Here is a 21,324-nt window from a genome sequence, read left to right on the forward strand (position 1 = left end):
TTCCTCAGACCCTTCTCGATCAAAACATCACCCATTCCTTCTTTTCAGTGATGCTGCCTGTCCCACTGAGTTACTGCCGCAGTTTGTGTCAATCTTCAGTGTAAACTAGCATTTGCAATTTCTTCCTACACATCTTGAAACGTATGGACGCAATGTGATGGGGTAACTCAGCGGGTCAGGTAGCATGTCTGGAGTCTGAAGAAGGGTTCCTACTTGAAACGTCACCTGTCCATGCTCTCCTGCGGTGCTGCCTGACCCCCTGTGTTGCTCCAGCATTTTATGCCTTTAGTTGTAAGCCAGCATCTGCAGTTCCTTGTTTCTTCTTATGGAGTTGTGATTACTGTTCCCTAAATACTCTTCCACTGTAACACAGTCCTGTATTGACAATAAACTAATCTGGGATCTGGTAACATACCTGAATCACTCCATCCCAGATAACATCCTGGTGAGTCATCTCTGCTCCTTCTGCAGCATCATCACACCTTTTCCACAGTAAAGATGCCGCCACATCCTCGGAATTTCCATTTGCCCTTCCCCACCAAAAGACCATCTTGCTGCCTTGACTTCATTCCTTCCCCACCTCTAGTCTCTACTGAATTACCATCAGCTTCACAAGATTCTATCCCCAGACACATGGCCCCCTCCCCCTCGCATTCAGTTGTTTGAAAGGTTTGCTTCGATGGGGCCTTTAGGTCGACATGGACAAGTTGGGACAAGGGGCCGGTTTCCATGCTCGATATTCCATGACTTGTACAAAGGATTCTTGAATTGAGTCCTGCACCAAGTAACTGCCAACAGAGGTCAGCAGTCACACACAGGAGGAAAGACGTGTGTTGCAACCATGGTGGTCAATAATCTGAGTGGTGAGTGATGAGGGTGGAGGAAGGAAAGCAGTGAGGGAGGGGAAAAATAATTCAGACCGTCAAAAGTTGTGCCAGAGGAACTCAGCGGGTTGAAATGTATCTGAGGAGGGAAATGATTTGTTGGTGTTCTGGTCTAAACCCTGCATCAGGACTGAATTCCGAGTCTCCCAGTGGGGAGCAGACTCTGCTTCTCAGTGTCTGGGGCCGACTGTGTTCCCAGCCCAGACGGAGCGATGATACCAGCTCCCTTTCAACCTCAGCGATGCGGAAAGTGGTCTTTTGTTCATTTAATGGAGCAATTGTTCTTAATTGTTGACAGGACATTTGAGCAGAAAACTGAAGATTACGAGAGACTCGCCAATGAATTTAAAAAGGACTTGGAGAAAGACCACCGTTCCTTTCGCAGCCATTATGTCTATATCGCATGGTACAACACACGGGGACTTGTGGAAATAATCTTTTCAAAAAATGTGCTAAACTCTACATAATCTAGAGATATTGGGTAAAAGCAGGAACGGGTTACTGATTTTGGATGATCAGCCATGAACATATTGCATGCTGGCTCAAAGAGCTGAATGGTTTACTCCTGCACATATTTTCTAAGTTTCTATGTTACACACATTGGATGAACCCTGTACGTTTGCCACTGTAGGAGCTTTGAACCATCCCCTGTACCATGTGTATAAATACTGCCCTCTAATGCAGTTGCCAGTTCCCACCTCCCACCCACAGGGCCGCAGTGAAGGGGGCTCACACTTCAGTCACAATGAACCAGCTACATTCACTCCAATGTGAGGATTTCTCTGGTTGGACATCTGGGTGTTTGGGGAAAGAGCCATCAAGGCAGAGATAGAAACAAAGAAAATAGGTGCAGGAGTAGGCCATTTGGCCCTTCAAGCCTGCACCGCCATTCAATATGATCATGGCTGATCATCCATCCCTGCCTTCTCTCCATACCCCCTGATCCCTTTAGCCACAAGGGCCACATCTAACGCCCTCTTAAATATAGCCAATTAACTGGCCTCAACTACCTTCTGTGGCAGAGAATTTCTCAGATTCACCACTCTCTCTGTAAAAAATGATTTTCTCATCTCGGTCCTAAAAGACTTCCCTCTTATCCTTGGATATATCTGCTCCAAGTCTCCACACTGCCCAGTTGTACACGGGTGGGGGCCTCCTCTGGGCAACAGTGTCCTGCCCTCTGCAATGTGGGGAGTGTAATCCCTGGGTGCTGTAGGAAAAGCAATTCATTGACTGGAGGAGCTAATAGTGGGCCATTGCTCCTGTTAACACCAGCCTTTTCTCAGGTGTTTTTGCAGCATTAATAACCCTTGTCTTTAGATTCTTTGTGTGTGCTTTGTTTTCCAAACTGCTGGGAATGTATTCTCACTGTGAAATAAAGAGGGTGATGCATCACAACCTGGTCGATTCTTACTCAGAAACAGAACTGGTCACTGATCACATCTCCAGTCCTACAGTGACTCCTTGGCTCAACACACAGTTGGGAAGACGCACGACATGTTGCCCTTCACTGATGATTGGTGAAAGTGCATCAGGAAGTCTTGCTGCATCTGTGCACAGCTTGGTGAGACCACACCACAAATACGATGACTGAAAGCAAAACATTAGTGCTGCCAATAGGTAAGAATTATATAAATTAGTGGAGATACTGAAATATGAGTGTAGGTTTATTCTCTAGACTCAACAGACACTGGTCTTGCCAGCAATGTAGATTAGTTTCACTGGATCATTGCTGGCATAGTTCATAGGTTCATAAGTGATAGGTGCAGAATTAGGCCATTTAACCCAACAAGTCTACTCCACCATACAATCATGCTGATCTATCTCTCCCTCCTAACTCCATTCTCCGGCCTTCTTCCAATAACCCCTGGCACCCATACTAATCAATAATAGAAACATATAGAAACTACGTGCAGCAGTAGACCATTCGGCCCTTCGAGCCTGCACCACCATTCAATATGATCATGGCTGATCATCCAACTCAGTATCCTGTACCTGCCTTCTCTCCATACCCCTGACCCTTTAGCCACAAGGGCCACATGTAACTCCCTCTTAAATATAGCCAATAAACTGGCCTCAACTACCTTCTGTGGCAGAGAATTCCACAGATTCACCACTCTCTGTGTAAAAAATTATTTTCTCATCTCGGTCCTAAAAGATTTTCCCCTTAACCTTAAACTGTGACCCACTGTGGCAATAATATGCCAATCTATGCCTTTAAAATACATAAAGACAGCCTCCACAGCTGTTTTCCACAGGTTCACCACCCTCTGACTAAAGACATTCTTCCTCATCTTCTTTCTAAAGGTATGTACTGAGGCTATGGTCTTTGGTCCTAGATTGTCCCACTAGTGGAAACATCCTCTCCACATTGACCCTAGCCAGGCCTTTCACTATTCGGTAATTTTCAATGAGGCCCCCCCTCTTCCTTCTAAATGCCAGTGAGTGCAGGCCCAGTGATGTCAAATGCTCATCATATGTTAACCCAACCATTGCTGGCATGAGGAGTTTGTGTTCTGAAGAGAGATTTGGTAACATTGTTCTCTGCTCGCTGGAGCCCTTGAGTCTTGGCAACGTCCTTATAAATCATCTCTGCACTCTTCCCACATACAATTAGAAAAGAACAACATAGAAGCTTCATCTCCCAATGTATATGCCAAACAATAATGCCAAATTAAACTAATCTCCTCAGTCTGCAATTGATTCATACCTCACCACTCTTCACACATCCATGTCTGGCTATCTAAAAGCCTTTTAAATGCCTCTATCATATCTGCCCACCAACATAATGTAAATAATGTGCCTCCACTCCCACATCTATATACTTTACCCCTCTGACCTTAAAGCTATGCCCTTCAATCTTTGACATGTCCCCCCTGATAAAAGGTTACATCTATCTACCCTTTCTAAGCCTCTCATTATTATGTATACTATTATTATGTATACTTTTGTCCTTGAGACTCTTGAAAGGCGCCCATAAATAAAGTGTATTATACTTCTATCAGGTCTCCTCTCAACTTCTGATGCTGCAGAGAAAACAATCCAAGTTTATCCAACTTCTGACAGCTAATATCCTGTAATCCAGGGAGAATTGTAAAGCTCTTCTGCACCCTCTTAAAAGCCTCCACATCCTTTGTGTGATGGGCTGAGCAGAAGGGTGCACAATGCTCCAAATGCGGCCACATCAATTTTTTATAAAACTGCAAGATGACGTCCTGACTTTTCTGCTCAATGCCTTGACCGATGAAGGGAAGCACGCCATACACCTTCTTTACCACTCTGTCTATTCTGTGCCACGTTCAAGGAGCGATGGATCTGGGACCAAAATGCCTCTATCTATTCTTGCCGTTAACAATCTAGTCATTAACTATATACTGTCCCCTTACATTCTGCCTAAGTGCAACACCTCACACTTGCTTGGATGAAACCATCTACAATCTCACTCTCTTTACTGCCTTGCCAAGGCCACCGGCATAATCAAGGACCAGTCTCACGATGGACACTCCCTCTTCACCCCTCGCCCATCAGGCAAGAGGTACTAGAATGAACAAGCACACCTCCAGATTCAGGGGCAGTTTCATTCCAACTGTTATCAGGCAACTGAACCATCCTATCACTAAGGATGCAGTCCTGACTTACCATCTACCTCATTGGGGACCCTCAGACTATCTTTAATCGGACTTTACTGGGCTCTATCTTATCTGGGCTCTATCTTGGGCACTAAACATTATTATTTTTACCCTGTATTTCTACATTGTAACCATGTGTAATCTTTCTGCTGACTGGTTAGCCGGCAACAAAAAGCCTTTTGCCATACCTTGGTAAACATGACAATAAACTAAGCTAAACTAAACTTTACTAAACTACGTGTGACTGATCTGTACATCATGATATTTCTGACAGCCCTCATGTCTGCATCTCCACCAATTTTGGTGTCATCTGCAAACTTAATAACCAATCCATCTACATTTACATCCAGGACAGTTTCTTCACAGCTGTTTTCAGGCAACTGAACCATCCTACCAACAACTAGAGAGCTGTCACGAGCAGACACGGAACGCGCTATCAAAACATGGAGGGGACAGGGGGGACACAATTTTTTTTGGCGGCAATCACACAAACATGCGCGAGGCTCAATCCAGCGCTAAATGCAGCTCAACTCTGCCTGTCTCACCGGGTTAACTACAGCCCTGTCTGGACTGACGGGATACCAGCGCTGCTTCTCCGCGCTGGCCGTATTTACCGCAAGCCCAGGCAGGGCTTATGTTAACCTGGCGGGTCAGGCAGAATTGAGCTGGGTTTAGCGCTGCTTCTCTGCGCTGGCTGTGGGCCTGAGGGTACAGCTCGCGTCTGACTCCCGCACGCTCTGTCCACCCGTGCGGGGGGGGGGGGGGGGGGGGGGCAGCTGTATTTGGAATTGCGGGGGAGGGCTCTGGGGCTGATACCATGCATGGATAATATAATCAATGTCAGGTTAGTGTTAGTAGATGGTTGATGCGTCATCACATGTGTCGCGCCTGTTTTGCGTAATGCATCTCAACAAATCTGATTCTAATATTTGATATGATGCTTTAAATGCTTCGGATTGTTATCATTTTTCATTGTTTAATTAATCTGATCAGGCGAGCAAAGGGATATGTTAACACAGTCACCAACTGTTGTCTAAACTTCATTTGTGTCACAGCATAGATGCAAGTGTTTGTGCAACAACTAAGTAGCTGAAGCATGAATCCTATTTCCGATACAAACGGAGGGAGGGAAAAAGTGCAATATACCAAATAACACATGCGTAGCAATATTAAATATAATGTAAATATCGCCCATAGCAGAATGAAGTTTCCGGAGACGAATAACAACAATATCACTGATTTCCTTCGATTATCCATTTCGGGATCGCTGGGGCCCTTCGCACTTTTCTGATCGCGGAGTCTCCTGCGGACTCTGCTGGCCACCAAAATATGTTTGACTGTTAAAGCATTGAGTAGTAGTATCAATACAAACGGGACACAAGGGGTGAGAATATAATGAAGAAACTCAATCATTGTCCAGGTTAGTGAAATCATAACACGTGTATCCATGTAACAAAACCAAGGAGAATTGGCCAATCTATACCAAGATGTGTACATAAAATACCAGTAAACATTCTTTACACTGCTCAGTGCACTCACCGTGCCCAGAACCACAGTCGCTGTTTTCTCGGTACAATATCTATGCTTCAGCTTTTGGCTACAGATGGCAACAAATCGGTCAAAGGTGAAGGAGACGGTGAACCACACAGAACAGTCGGTCACTGTGTAAAGCAGGACGGCGTGGATATTACACAGGGGGATGTACTTCACAAAAACTCTGTAATGAGCAATCGGAATCTGTCTCAATATCAGGTCAAAGATAATGACCAGTAGATCCGCCGCTGCCATGGCCACCAGGTAGCGGGTCACACAGCTGGAGAGACCACACTTTCCTCGAGACAGGACCACAATTGTCACCAGGTTCACTATGATGCAAAGAGAATTATCATATTACAAGTGCAAGATGCTCACAACCTCCGCGTTATGTGGGTTACTTGGGGTATGCGCCGTGAACAAGCACACGTTACTTCGATGAAGATCATCGAAGTACACTCTGGAGTTCAGAAGGATGAGAGGGTATCTCATTGAAACATATAAGATTGTTATGGGCTTAGACACACTAGAGGCAGGAAACATGTTCCGATGTTGGGAGAGTCCAGAACAAGGGGCCGCAGTTTAAGAATAAGGAGTAAACCATTTAGAACGGAAACAAGGAGACACTTTTTCTCACAGAGAGTGGTTAGTCTGTGGAATTCTCTGCCTCAGAGGGCGGTGGAGCCAGGTTCTCTGGATGCTTTCAAGAGAGAGCTAGTTAGGGCTCTTAAAATAGCGAAGTCAGGGGATATGGGGAGAAGGCAGGAGCGGGGTACTGATTGGGGATGATCACCCGTGTTCACATTTAATGGCGGTGCTGGCTCGAAGGGCCAAATGGCCTACTCCTGCACCTATTGTCTATTGTCTATTGTCAATCATCAGCAATTTCACAATTGCATCTGTGTGATTCCGAAAGCAAAGAACAATGTTATGGATCTCAATGAATAAGGATTAATAATACGATATGGGTAATGCACTGTGCAATATAAACATCCGTAGCAACAACGCGGTCCGTTTAGGTTGTGTGAATGCGTGTAGATGACTCAGACACGTGTTCAATATCAGACAGGAACCCCAAATTACATTTTCGTTACTCAGATTGCCGCCTCCCCAGCAGTTGGTGAGTCTCGATTAAATTCCATTTTGCAATTCACCCAAATGATGCCTTTCTTTGACTTGGTAACTGATGGGAAGGTGTGATTGTTTGTATCTTTCAGCTTGGAGCAGAGTTGCAATTGAGGAAGGAGTAGTCATGATATCAAATGATCGCACACTTGTCAAGTTGTTCAGAGATCACAGAGACAAAGTCTTTTGTCCACGCACCGTGAAACCACGGTGGCTCGGTGCGGTGACTGCGGTGGTACCGTGGGGTGCACTTCACAGCGCTAGGAAAACTTCAAATTAAGTTTTGGAAATCAGTCAATTGAACTAAACGCCAAACATGAGATTAGAACAACAACGCTGATGTCAATTCCGTGGTAACGCCAGGTAAGACCAGTTGATGCAAAGGAGAGATAAGGATAACTTCGACAGAAACATGATTAGGTTGGAGATAGTTAATCATTCATATTGGGTCTGCAGTTTTATACCCGCTCCGCAATTCTCCTGCACCGGCTGTGATATTGTAAGCCAGGACATCACACAGTGAAAAGGCACTTGATTGAAACATTGACCGGGACAGCTGCTGCCCCATTTACTCATTGGGTTCCAACAACATTTTGCATTTCCACCCTTGTAACTTTGTGTGTTGCATCAGTTCAGCTGGAACTATACATTGGGACTTAATGGACACAATACAACGTGACCGTGCTCGATGTCAACCTGTTCAAACACCGGGAAGTTGCCGATCTCTCTTCGTTTCATCCTATAACATTCAACGTGGGCATCACAGTAAGAACACTGAACTTGAGATGAATATAGATAGTTTCGAGAGTCATACAGCCAGATGATCAAATACTCACAGCACAAACGCCATCTATTTTTACTTACCGGGAACACCAAGAATAGCCAGGAGATGATAGTATATCTTTCGGATCGCATTTATGAACCCAATAATCCATGTTTTGTCCATCCCCTTGTCACCGTTTATCGTCCAATGGCATCTAGGTTAATTCCTTATTTGATTGTGGAATGGCCCATTGGAAAGGTTTCCTTATTTGAAGGAAAGGGATTATCCCTGCGGGACCGTAGTGTGTCATTAGTTTCATGTTGATCACAGTTCCCGAGCAAACCTATTATTCACAGAGCGTTGCATAATATTGTGAAGTAAGTACCAGGTGGTTTTTCAGGTGAAGGACCCCAACGCCGAACATTTGTTCCGGCACTTCAGAGAAAACAAATATTCACCGCACAAATATTCAACCACCATCGCGATTCTGCAAACCGCTCACCTCCCACACCCAGCCGAATAGCAAGGAAGGAGAATCAAATTTTGTGGACTATTGCCATGTTACCATGCTCCTTGTATATTTGTTTATGCATGTCAAAACGATGGGGTAAATGTCCCTGTGCCTATTTAGATGAAGGGATTACAAGTAACATTACCAAGTTTGCGGATGACGCGAAGGTGGCTGGCAGTGTGAACTGTAAGGAGGATGCTATGAGAATGCAGGGTGACTTGGATAGGTTGGGTGAATGGGCAGATGCATGGCAGATACAGTATAATGTGGATTAATGTGAGGTTATTCACTTTGGTGGTAAGAACAGGAAGGCAGATTATTAGCTGAATAGTGTCAGTTTAGGAAAAGGGGAGGTGCAACGTGACCTGGGTATGCTTGTACATCAGCCACTGAAAGTAAGCATGCAGGTACAGCAGGCAGTATAGAAAGTTATTGGCATGTTGGCCTTCATTATGAGATGAATTGAGTTTAGGAGTAAAGAGGTCCTTATGCAGTTGTACGGGGCTTTAGTGAGACCACACCTGGAGTATTGTGTGCAGTTAGGTTAGACTGGCTAATCAATATGGCAATGGACCCGGGGATTGCAATTGTCTGTATGTTTGTAATTTTGGCTATTCTAAAATGTGTACTGGGAGAATGCAGACAACACTGAAAGTATAGGTTCTTTATTGTCATTATAACATGTAAACATGTACAACAAAATTAAAAATGCCAACCTGTCGGTGCACCATTCGGCCACCCCAGGACGCGGTGTTTGAGCCGGCCCGTTTATGGGGTTCGGTGAGCAGCGGGGACTGTTTGTGCCATCGCCCAGTGGGGAATCACCTCAGCGCAGAGGGAGAAGAGGAGGGAAGAGACTGCAGCCCTAAGATTTTTGCCTCCATCACAATGCTTGGAGGATGCACTGTGGTGGATGTTAATTTGTGTTTATAGTTGTTTATTATTGTATGATTGTATGTATGACTGCAGGCACGAAATTTCGTTCAGACCGTAAGGTCTGAATGACAATAAAGGTATTCTATTCATTCACACATTATCTAAAAGCTAACGGTACGTAAAAGAGAATATCTGAAATAAACAACTAAAATAAATAACATGAAAAAAACAAGCATAAACACACAACCATACATTCTTCTGTCGATTGCACAATCCTTTTGGTATGTAGCGCACCTGCGCTCATTTGGTGGCTATATTAAATGTAGTTATTGCTGTGGGATTAAAAACTGTTTTTGAGTCTGTTTGTCCTTGTCCTCATTGATCTGTAAAGTCTGCCTGACAGCAACAGTTCAAACAGGGAGGGTCCGGGGTGGGAAATGTCCTTTATAATGTTCTGGGATTTCTTGAGACATTGGGAACTGTGTAGGTCCTCCAAGGTGAGGAGAGGGCAGCCGACAATCTTCTGGGCGTTGTCAATAGCCCTCTGGAGCGCTTTCCTCTTAGCCGCTGTGCAGCTGGTGTACCACACGCATACACAGTATGTTAGGATGCTCTCTATGGAACACCAATAAAAGGAGAGCAGCAGTCTCTGGGTGATGTTGTTCTTCCTGAGCACCCTCAGGAAGTGCAGTCTCTGCTGGACCTTTTTCAGCAGCGCAGAGGTGTTCGCGCTCCATGTCAGGTCCTCCTCAATGTGGATTCCCAGGAAGCGGAAATCCGCCACCCTCTCCACACAGTCCCCTCTGATGATTAATGGTGTAATGTCTGATTTCTTCTTCCTGTAGTCTATTTTGAGCTCCTTTGTCTTTGAGGTGTTGAGGAGCAGGTTATTCTCTCCACACCACACTGTCAGCTGCTCCACCTCATCCCTGTATGCGCACTCATCCCCCCGAGATGAGCCCCACCACCATGGTGCCATCCGCAAATTTGACAATGGTGTTACTGTGGTGGGCGGGGGTGCAGTCATATGTGTAGATGGTGTAAAGCAGGGGGCTCAGCACGCTCCGAGAAAGTTACTGGTAGGACAGGATGAAGTATGTGATGAAGAAAAGACTGAGTACCTTCATAGGGTACATGAAGAATTTGAACGACTGGGAAAGTTAGAAATAAGTAGGAACATGGGGAGTTATAATGGAAAGATAAAAGGGTGGAATGAGAATATATAGATCTGGGGATACTCTAGGACGAAGGGTTAAATATTCTGTTTTTGAAGATATGGGGCTGATTGGAGTTAAGTTTCACTTTTCTTGCTGTGACATTATCATTCTTGTAAACATGTGATGTTCGATGCTATTGTGATTAGCTAGGATGGATTATGCTGTGTATGATTGTAATTAGGTGGAAAGATTGTCCCCACCAACATTACTCTGTGATACTGTAGTGTTTGGTTTAGACAATAGACAACAGACAGTAGTAGACCATTCGGCCCTTCGAGCCAGCACCGCCATTCAATGTGATCATGGCTGATCATCCCCAATCAGTACCCCGTTCCTGCCTTCTCCCCAGATTCCCTGACTCCTCTATTTTTAAGAGCCTTATCTAGCTCTCTCTTTAAAGTATGCAGAGAACCTGCCTCCACCGCCCTCTGAGGCAGAGAATTCCACAGCCTCACCACTGTCTGTGGGAAAAAAGTGTTTCCTCTTCTCCGTTCTAAATGGCTTACTCCTGATTCTTAAGCTGTGGCCCCTGGTTCTGGACTCCCCCAACATCGGGAAAATATTTCCTTTCTCTATCATGTCCAAACTCTTAACAATCTTATATGTTTCAATGAGATCTCCTCTCATCCTTCTAAACTCCAGAGTGCACAAGCTCAGCTGCTCCATTCTCTCAGCATATGACAGTCCCGCCATCCCGGGAATTAACTTTGTAAACCTACGCTGCACTCCCTCAATAGCAAGAATGTCCTTCTTCAAATTAGGGTTGCAAAACTGCACGCAATACTCAAGGTGTGGTCTCACTAGGGCTCTCTACAACTGCAAAAGGACCTCTTTGCTCCTATATTCGATTCTTCTTGTTATGAAGGACAACATGCCATTCACAGTCTTCATTGCCTGCTGTACCTGCATGCTTACTTTAATAGACTGATGTACAAGGACCCCCCAGATCCCTTTATACTTCCCCTTTTCCCAACATGACGCCATTTACATAGTAATCTGACTTCCTGTTTTTGCTACCAAAGTGGATAACCTCACATTTATCCGCTTTAAACTTCATCTGCCATGCATCTGCCCATTCCTCCTATCTGTCCAAGTCACCCTGCATTCTCATAGCATCCTCCTCACATAGAAACATAGAAACATAGAAAATAGGTGCAGGGGTTGGCCATTCGGCCCTTCGAGCCTGCGCCACCGTTCAATATGATCATGGCTGATCATCCAACTCAGTTTCCTGTACCTGCCTTCTCTCCATACCCCCTGATCCCTTTAGCCACAAGAGCCACATCTAACTCCCTCTTAAATATAGCCAATGAACTGGCCTCAACTACCTTCTGTGACAGAGAATTCCACAGATTCACCACTCTCTGTGTGAAAAATGTTTTCCTCATCTCGGTCCTAAAAGATTTACCCCTTATCCTTAAACTGTGACCCTCGTTCTGAACTTTTGATTTTTTTAATTCAATTTATTGTCATTGCACTTTTCAGTGCAACAAAATGGTTTAGCCTGCAGTCATAACATAGAATAAATAACAAACACTCAACACAGTTTAGACTTCCCCAACATCGGGAACAATCTTCCTGCATCCAGCCTGTCCAAACCCTTAAGAATGTTGTAAGTTTCCGTAAGATCCCCCCTCAATCTTCTAAATTCTAGTGAGTACAAGCCGAGTCTATCCAGTCTTTCTTCATATGAAAGTCCTGACATCCCAGGAATCAGTCTGGTGAACCTTCTCTGTACTCCCTCTATGGCAAGAATGTCTTTCCTCAGATTAGGAGACCAAAACTGTACGCAATACTCCAGGTGTTTGTCTCACCAAGACCCTGTACAACTGCAGTAGAACCTCCCTGCTCCTATACTCAAATCCTTTTGCTATGAATGCTAACATACCCTTCGCTTTCTCTACTGCCTGCTGCACCTGCATGCCTACCTTCAATGACTGGTGTACCATGACACCCAGGTCTTGTTGCATCTCCCCTTCTCCTAATCGGCCACCATTCAGATAATAGTCTACTTTCCTGTTTTTGCCACCAAAGTGGATAACCTCACATTTACCCACATTATACTGCATCTGCCATGCATTAGCCCCTCACAGAGCCTATCCAAGTCACCTTGCAGTCTCCTAGCATCCTCCTCACAGCTAACACTGACCCCCAGCTTAGTGTCATCCGCAAACTTGGAGATGTTGCATTCAATTCCCTCATCCAAATCATTAATGTATATTGTAAATAGCTGGGGTCCCAGCACTGAGCCTTGCGGTACCCCACAAGTCACTGCCTGCCATTCTGAAAAAGAACCGGTTGACTCCTACTCTTTTCTTCCTGTTTGCCAGCCAGTTCTCTATCCACATCAATACTGAACCCCCAATACCGTGTGCTTTAAGTTTGTATACTAATCTCTTATGTGGGACCTTGTCGAAAGCCTTCTGAAAGTCCAGATATAAAACATCCACAGGTTCTCCCTTATCCACTCTACTCGTTACATCCTCAAAAAATTCTATAAGATTCGTCAAACATGATTTACCTTTCATAAATCCATGCTGACTTTGTCCAATGATTTCACCACTTTCCAAATGTGCTGCTATCCCATCTTTAATAACTGATTCTAGCAGTTTCCCCACTACCGATGTTAGACTAACTGGTCTGTGATTGCCCGTTTTCTCTCCTCCTCCCTTCTTAAAAAGTGGGGTTACATTAACTACCCTCCAATCCTCAGGAACTACTTCAGAATCTAAAGAATTTTGAAAATTATCACTAATGCATCAACTATTTCTGGGGCTACTTCCTTAAGTACTCTGGGATGCAGCCTATCTGGCCCTGGGGATTTATCGGCCTTTAATCCATTAAATTTATCTAACACCACTTCCCGGCTAACCTGGATTTCACTCAGTTCCTCTATCTCATTTGACCCTCGGTCCCCTGCTATTTCCGGCAGATTATTTATGTCTTCCTTAGTGAAGACAGAACCAAAGTAATTATTCAATTGGTCTGCCATGTCCTTGTTCCCCATGATCAATTCACCAGTTTCCGACTGCAAGGGACCTACATTTGTTTTAACTAATCTTTTTCTCTTCACATATCTATAAAAGCTTTTGCAGTCAGTTTTTATGTTCCCTGCCAGTTTTTTTTCATAATCTATTTTCCCTTTCCTAATTAAGCTCTTTGTCCTCCTCTCCTGGACTCTGAATTTATCCCAGTCCTCTGGTAGGCTGCTTTTTCTGGCTACTTTGTATGCTTCATCTTTTGTTTTGATATTATCCCTGATTTCCCTTGTTATCCATGGATGCACTACCTTCCCTGATTTATTTTTTGCCAAACTGGGATGAACAATTGTTGTAGTTCATCCATGCAGTCTTTAAATGCCTTCCATTGCATATCCACCGTCAACCCATTAAGAATCAATTGCCAGTCTATCTTGGCCAATTCACGTATCATACCATCAAAGTTACCTTTCTTTAAGTTCAGGACCTTTGTTTCTGAATTAACAATGTCACTCTCCATCTTAATGAAGAACTCAACCATATTATGGTCACTCTTGCCCAAGGGGCCACGCACAACAAGACTGCTAACTAACCTTCCTCATTACTCAATACCCAATCTAGAATAGCCTGCTCTCTCGTTGGTTCCTCTACATGTTGGTTTAGAAATCTATCCCGCATACATTCCAAGAAATCCTTTTCCTCAGCACCCTTGCCAATTTGATTCACCCAATCTATATGTAGATTGAAGTCACCCATTATAACTGTTTTACCTTTGTTGCACGCATTTCTAATTTCCTGTTTGATGCCATCCCCAACTCCGCTACTACTGTTAGGTGGCCTGTACATAACTCCCACTAGCGTTTTCTGCCCCTTAGTGTTTTGCAGCTCTACCCATATTGATTCCACATCCTCCAAGCTAATGTTCTTCATTTCTATTGCGTTAATCTGCTCTCTAACCAGCAACGGTACCCCATCTCCTTTCCCTTTCTGTCTATCCCTCCTGAATATTGAATATCCCTGGATGTTCAGCTCCCAGCCTTGGTCACCCTGGAGCCATGTCTCCGTGATCCCAACTATATCCATTCCATTCATCCCATGCAATTGGAACTTCTGCTTCGCACATCACTCTTCTAACTAAGTGTTCAACTCTCTAATTTGTTTATCCCTACATTGATTTATATGTCTCAACTAACATTTCAATTAATATTATCTTTGAGACCCTATTCTTTAATTTAGGTACTAACTCTGGCTACTGTACTAAAATAATCTTTTGCCCCTATTTCCTTTGTGGGTTAGAATATGGACCACTATGAATGGAAACAATCACACTATCATCAATATGAAAATGTCCCTTATCCTTCCAACTGCTAGGCAACATATCACATAGAACCCTTGATCATGCTTACCAAATATCAAAAGATAATAATAAAAACAGAAAATGTTGGAAGTACTCATCAGATCAGGAGGCATCCCTGGAGTAATCTTTTTTTTAATATATAAAATAATGTTTTCTCTCTTAATTATTGAATTTCTCACATCTATTACTCCTCCTCATCCCACAGCCCAAATAAATCCACTGCTCCAAAGTGCTGTGGCCGGGATTCTGATTGTTCCTTCAATTATCTTATGTCTCCGAGTAGCATTTAGACTGTACCTGTTGAATGAGATAAGTTTCTTATTGTCCATTTCATTTTGTGTCCAGTACATTACTGGCAATGCTAACCCTGTTCTGAATCCACTGAATATATAAACAGTGGTCTTGAGCATGTGGTTCAAGCAATCCTTTTCCTCTTGCTCTTTCTTCTATATCGGAGTGTCTCTTATTTATGCTCCAGATGGTAAAGGGTCAAGTGTTAGGATCTCTACCACAGAAGTGTTTGCTCTGGGCACCTTTGCTGCCTACAAACTCCCAGATATTCACAACATAATGTGGCAAGTGTAGGAAGGAGCTGCAGATGCTGGTTTAAACTGAAGATAGACACAAAATGCCGGGAGTAACTCAGTGGGACAGGCAGCATGTCTGGATAGAAAGAATGGGTGACGTTTCGGATTGGGACTCTTCTTCAGGCTGGATATATAGCATAGTATACAGATAAATTGCCACACTTGGGAATTTAGTGTGACAGACTGGTATATGTTTTGTATTATTGACTGCTTATAGTTAATACATTAATGCAATTTAAGTTCACAACTCTTAGATATTACAAACTTAAATAATAGCATTTCAAGTGAAGCTAGTGAGTTGAAATGGAGTATAGTTTGAAGAGAGCTTGGGAATCGGGGCCTGATGAGTTTAAAAGAAGGGTTGAAATGGGACACAGGTGCTTTGAAAGTGAAAATGGGAATCAGGGCCCTGTGAGCCTGGTGAACATCTCTGGAGCCAGATGTCAAACTTTGGGGATTTCTGCAGAGTTGGACAGAGAATCACTGGGGTTGTATTTCACATTTTTGTTGGCTTGCTATATAAACAGTGGTTTACACTAAGTAATAGATATTGGGCAAAATGTTAAAAGTTTACTACCTCAGATTAAAATAAATCACAACTACTGTTAAAGAAAAACAAAGAATATCATTGCTCTCCCTTCTGTTTCCAATGAAATATTTGACCTCAGTTTATCTGATGATCAATTCCATGTGCGATAAGTCTTTGGCTGTAGAAATGTGCCCTTGAGGACCACTTTGCACTATTAAAACAGTAATCAATCCAATTTAGGTATGTGGTGACATTTAAGCAGCAACATTTGCAGCCAGACTCATTAACAACGGTGCTGAAGGTCATTCCATAATGGGTGCAGGCACCAACAATGATTTTTCTGTATATCATCTGTCCAACTTACATAGATTTATATAGAACAATAGGCCTGGAACAGTTTGCCCCTGGAACGTTATGGCTGTGGAATTTAGAAAAGTCAAAGCTGAAGAATTGGAAATATTACTGATGCATTCTTTGTGAAACTTTTCCAAAAAGATTATTGACTGCTGAAGCATAATTTTTTTTTTTTTTTTTGTAAAATGGAAGATATGAATTTAAAGTCAACAGTAGTACAGGTGTGATCACAGTTGGGAACAACACAGCGATTGATAGAGAGAGACGTCCCATTTATTATGTGACCCTTCAAGCAACCGATGGTGAGAATCGTACAGATACTACTATGATTGAAATTGTTCTGGAAGATATAAATGATTTCTCTCCGGAAATAGCAAGAGATTCCTACAGTGCATTCATCACAGAAGACAAAATAAACAAATTAAACATTAAAATTGAGGTAGGTCATAATCCCATCTTGTTTTACGCTGCCGATTCTGTAAATTAAAAAAAGGGACTGCTAGGAATGCTTAACAAGTTGCGTCCCACACTGTACTGGTCGCTGGAGAGATTATTAACCAATACTGCTGAGAATTTATGTTCATTTTTCTTAGGGTCCTTTTGAAATAAACACTATTACATTTATCTTGTTTGAGTATAATCACAGTTGTGACTTTGTTCCAGTAAATGTAAAAAAATGTCATTAACCTTCACATTGCAATGCTTGCGTGCTGGTTAGGCTTTGGAGCATGTGTTTCATTAATTCTGTTTTATAACGGTCCGGTGAGAGGGAGAGATGGAACATTAACAAAAACATTGTTGAATGAGATTGCCATACACTATGGTTAAAAAATGAATAATTAAAATGATGGCAGTGAGATTAGTAATTATAACGCCTGATTTATTTTTGATTTTCTTTTAGGCTTTTGACAATGATGAGGAAGGTACCAATAACAGCAAAGTGCGTTATGCAATAATTGGTGGTGACTACCAACAAAATGTCACTATTGATTCTTACACTGGCATTCTTAATTCGATTGGAGTTATTGATCGAGAAGACATAAACCCTTCATGTAATGGAAAAATCACTCTAATTGTGGAAGCTCGTGATTTAGGTGTTCCATCTCTTTCAACAAATGTTAGCGTTGTTATCAATATAGAGGTAAGGTTTTGAACTTGGGTCTTTACACAACATAGTAATGTTAGAAATAAGACCAGAAGTAATTCAATATCCGAGTTATTCAATATTACTCTTCTGTTCCAATTTTATATAATACTCATTCCTTCAATGTTTTTTATTGGAACCTTAAAAATGTCCAGTGGGCTCTTGAAAAAGATTTTATTTAGTTAATGATCATATCATATTCATGTTGATATCAAGTATTTATATTGATATAAAGCTTTTGGGAATGTTTTTGACAGCAAAGGATTGTTTAGAAGATGTGTGGCCAAAATTTACCCCTTAATCAATATTAACCATGAAAGTATACAGTTATCATCAGACTGTAGATTATGGAAGCTTGGTCTCAATCTTTCTGTGATTTGGTAACTACATTTGAAAAGCATTTTTCCATCTCCAGAGTATCTTAAGTCATCCTGAGATGTGAAAGGTCATTCTTAAAACATAGGTTTTTCTTTATTCGTTTTAACATTTTTCCACTCTCTTGCACTCCCAGTTTTAAAGAAGTACTTGGCTTGCAGAAACATTTAATTCAATGTGAACAAAATGAAGAAGGGATGATAGTTGACACTAAGTGGACTGTGATTGATTATATTTGTTCAACGGTAAATTGGTGCCATTATTAAAAGTGAATATGAGCACAAATTCAAATGTAGGTATGAGAGAGAATGTTACGTTAATTTTAATTTTAAATTGGATTTAGTCGTTCAATAATTAAATGATATTAAATATTGAATTATTAACATTAAATAACTGATGATGGCTCTTTTTGTTTTAATTGGGGTGGGTTTGGGGCATGCATCCTACCCTTCTGCGGAAGGCATTTTGGCTGTTTAATTATTATAAAACCTCAAAACTGAGCATAATTTTAAGGGTTTAACAACTAAAGAGAGGACTGTGGGACCTAGGTGATCATTGCTAGATCTAGTTTACCAACTTCACACAGGTTCTATAATAAGTTCTTAAGTTCATAAGTTCTAAGAGCAGAATTAGGCCATTTGGACGATCAAGACTACGTCATTCTATCATGATTGATCTATCTCTCCCTCTCAACTCCATTCTCCTGCCATCGCCCCATAACGTCTGATATCCGTACTAATCAAGAATCTGCCAATCTCTGTCTTAAAATTTGACCTGCTATTTCCGGCAGATTATTTAAGTCTTCCTTTGTGAAGACAGAACCAAAGTAGTTATTCAATTGGTCTGCCATGTCCTTGTTCCCCTCCCCTCCCCACAGAGGGTAGTTGACGCCAGTTCATTGGCTATATTTAAGAGGGAGTTAGATGTGGCCCTTGTGGCTAAGGGGATCAGGGGGTATGGAGAGAAGGCAGGTACGGGATACTGAGTTGGATGATCAGCCATGATCATATTGAATGGCGGTGCAGGCTCGAAGGGCCGAATGGCCTACTCCTGCACCTAATTTCTATGTTTCTATGTTTCTATGATCAATTCACCTGTTTCTGACTGCAAGGGACCTACATTTGTTTTAACTAATATTTTTCTTTTCACATATCTATAAAAACTTTTGCAGTCAGTTTTTATGTTCCCTGCCAGTTTTCTTTCATAATCTATTTTTCCTTTCCTAATTAAGCCCTTTGTCCTCCTCTGTTGGTCTTTGAATTTCTCCCAGTCCTCCGGTATGCTGCTTTTTCTGGCTAATTTGTATGCATCATCCTTCGCTTTGATACTATCCCTGATTTCCCTTGTTATCTAGGGATGTACTACCTTCCCTGATTTATTCTTTTGCCAAACTGGGATGAACAATTTTTGTAGTTCATCCATGCAGTCTTTAAATGTCTTCCATTGCATATCCACCGTCAACCCTTTTAGAATTAATTGCCAGTCAATCTTGGCCAATTCACGTCTCATACCCTCAAAGTTACCTTTCTTTAAGTTCAGAACCATTGTTTCTGAATTAACAATGTCACTCTACATCCTAATGAAGAACTCAACCATATTATGGTCACTCTTGCCCAAGGCGGCACGTACAACAAGATTGCTAACTAACCCTTCCTCATTACTCAATACCCAGTCTAAAATAGCCTGCTCTCTCGTTGGTTCCTCTACATGTTGATTTAGATAACTATCACGCATACATTCCAAGAAATCCTCTTCCTCAGCACCCTTGCCAATTTGATTCACCCAATCTATATGAAGATTGAAGTCACCCATTATAACTGTTTTGCCTTTGTCGCACGCATTTCTAATTTCTAATTAACACCATCTCCAACTTCACTACTACTGTTAGGTGGCCTGTACACAACATCCACCAGCGTTTTCTGCCACTTAGTGTTTCGCAGCTCTACCCATACCGATTCCACATCCTCCAAACTAATGTCCTTCCTTTCCATTGCATTAATCCCCTCTCTAATCAGTAACGCTACCCCACCTCCTTTTCCTTTCTCTCTATCCCTCCTGAATATTGAATATCCCTGGATGTTCAGCTCCCAGCCTTGGTCACCCTGGAGCCATGTCTCCGTGATCCCAACTATATCATAGTCATTAATAGCTATCTGCACATTCAACTCATCCACCTTATTATGAATGCTCCTTGCATTGAGACACAAAGCCTTCAGGCTTGTTTTTACAACACTCTTACCCCTTATACAATTATGTTGAAAAGTGGCCCTTTTTGATTTTTGCCCTGGTTTTGTCTGCCTGCCACTTTTACTTTTCACCTTGCTACCTATTTCTTCTACCCTCATTTTACACCCCTCGGGCTCTACGCTCACACATTTAAGAAATCCTTTCCCTTTAATTCCATCCTCCACTATCCCATTCGACACACCACCCCCCTTATTCAGTTTAAAGCCACCCGTGTAGCAGTGGCAAACCTGCCTGCCAGAATGCTGGTCCCATACCTGTTAAGATGCAATCCGTCCCTTTTGTACAGTTCCCCCTTACCCCAAAACAGATCCCAGTGATCTAAGAATCTAAATCCCTGCCCCGTGCACCAGTTCCTCAGCCACATGTTCAGGTCCCGTATCTCCCTGTTCCTGCTCTCTCGCCAGCACGGGGAACTGGAAGCAAACCGGAGATAACAACCCTGGAGGTCCTGCTTTTCAACATTTTTCCGAGCTCTCTAAAGTCACGCTGCAGAATATTCATCCCCTTTTTTCCGACATCGTTTGTGCCGAAATGCACTACGACTTCCGGATGTTCACCTTCGCCCTTGAGGATTTTCTACACTCTGTCCGTGACATCCTGGATCCTGGCACCGGGAAGGCAGCACACCATCCTTGCATCCCGTCTGTTGCCGCAGAAACCCCTGTCCGTACCCCTCACGATGGAGTCTCCCACTACAATGGCCTTGCCTGCCTTAGGCCTTTTTGGTTTTGGCTCAACAGCCCTATTCGCATCGCAAGCCAGCCCGCCGCTCACGTCTTCTGTCCCAACAAGCGGATGAACCTGTTTACAAGAGGTACACCACCCGGGGACGTTGGCATTCCATGCTTCCCTCCCTTTCTCACTGTCTCCCACCTTCTCTCTTCCAGTACCTTAGGTGTAACAATCGTACTGTAGGACTTGTCGAGGAACGACTCAGTTTCTCGTACGAACCGGAGGTCATCCACTTGCTTCTCCAGTTCCCCAACACGGCCCTTCAGGAGCTCTACCTGGATGCATTTTTTGCATTTGTAGCAGCCAGAAGCACCAGCGGTGTCCTTGACCTCCCACATACTGCAAGCATCACACTGAATCAGCTTGCCTGACATCTCCTTATTGTGTCTCTACCTCTCAAGCAGATTGCGTGGTCTCCTCAGCCTCCTCGCCGAAGACTCTCGAGCCAAGACTCACACTTTTCTCACAGGGCACATCCCTCAC

The 21,324-nt window shown here is 43.0% G+C and overlaps 1 protein-coding gene across 1 annotated transcript; it reads left to right on the forward strand.

Moving 5' to 3' along the window:
* Positions 1-16,541: 16,541 nt before the first annotated feature.
* Positions 16,542-18,719, forward strand: LOC129716315 (cadherin-related family member 2-like). Its single transcript, XM_055666184.1, has 2 exons — positions 16,542-16,782; positions 17,245-18,719. The coding sequence occupies exons 1-2, from the start codon at positions 16,669-16,671 to the stop codon at positions 17,494-17,496; spliced, it is 366 nt and encodes a 121-aa protein (XP_055522159.1). The 5' UTR covers positions 16,542-16,668; the 3' UTR covers positions 17,497-18,719.
* Positions 18,720-21,324: the final 2,605 nt, after the last annotated feature.

This window comes from Leucoraja erinacea, unplaced genomic scaffold (genome assembly GCF_028641065.1).
Source record: "Leucoraja erinacea ecotype New England unplaced genomic scaffold, Leri_hhj_1 Leri_207S, whole genome shotgun sequence".
In the NCBI taxonomy this organism is placed as follows: Eukaryota; Metazoa; Chordata; class Chondrichthyes; order Rajiformes; family Rajidae; genus Leucoraja; species Leucoraja erinaceus.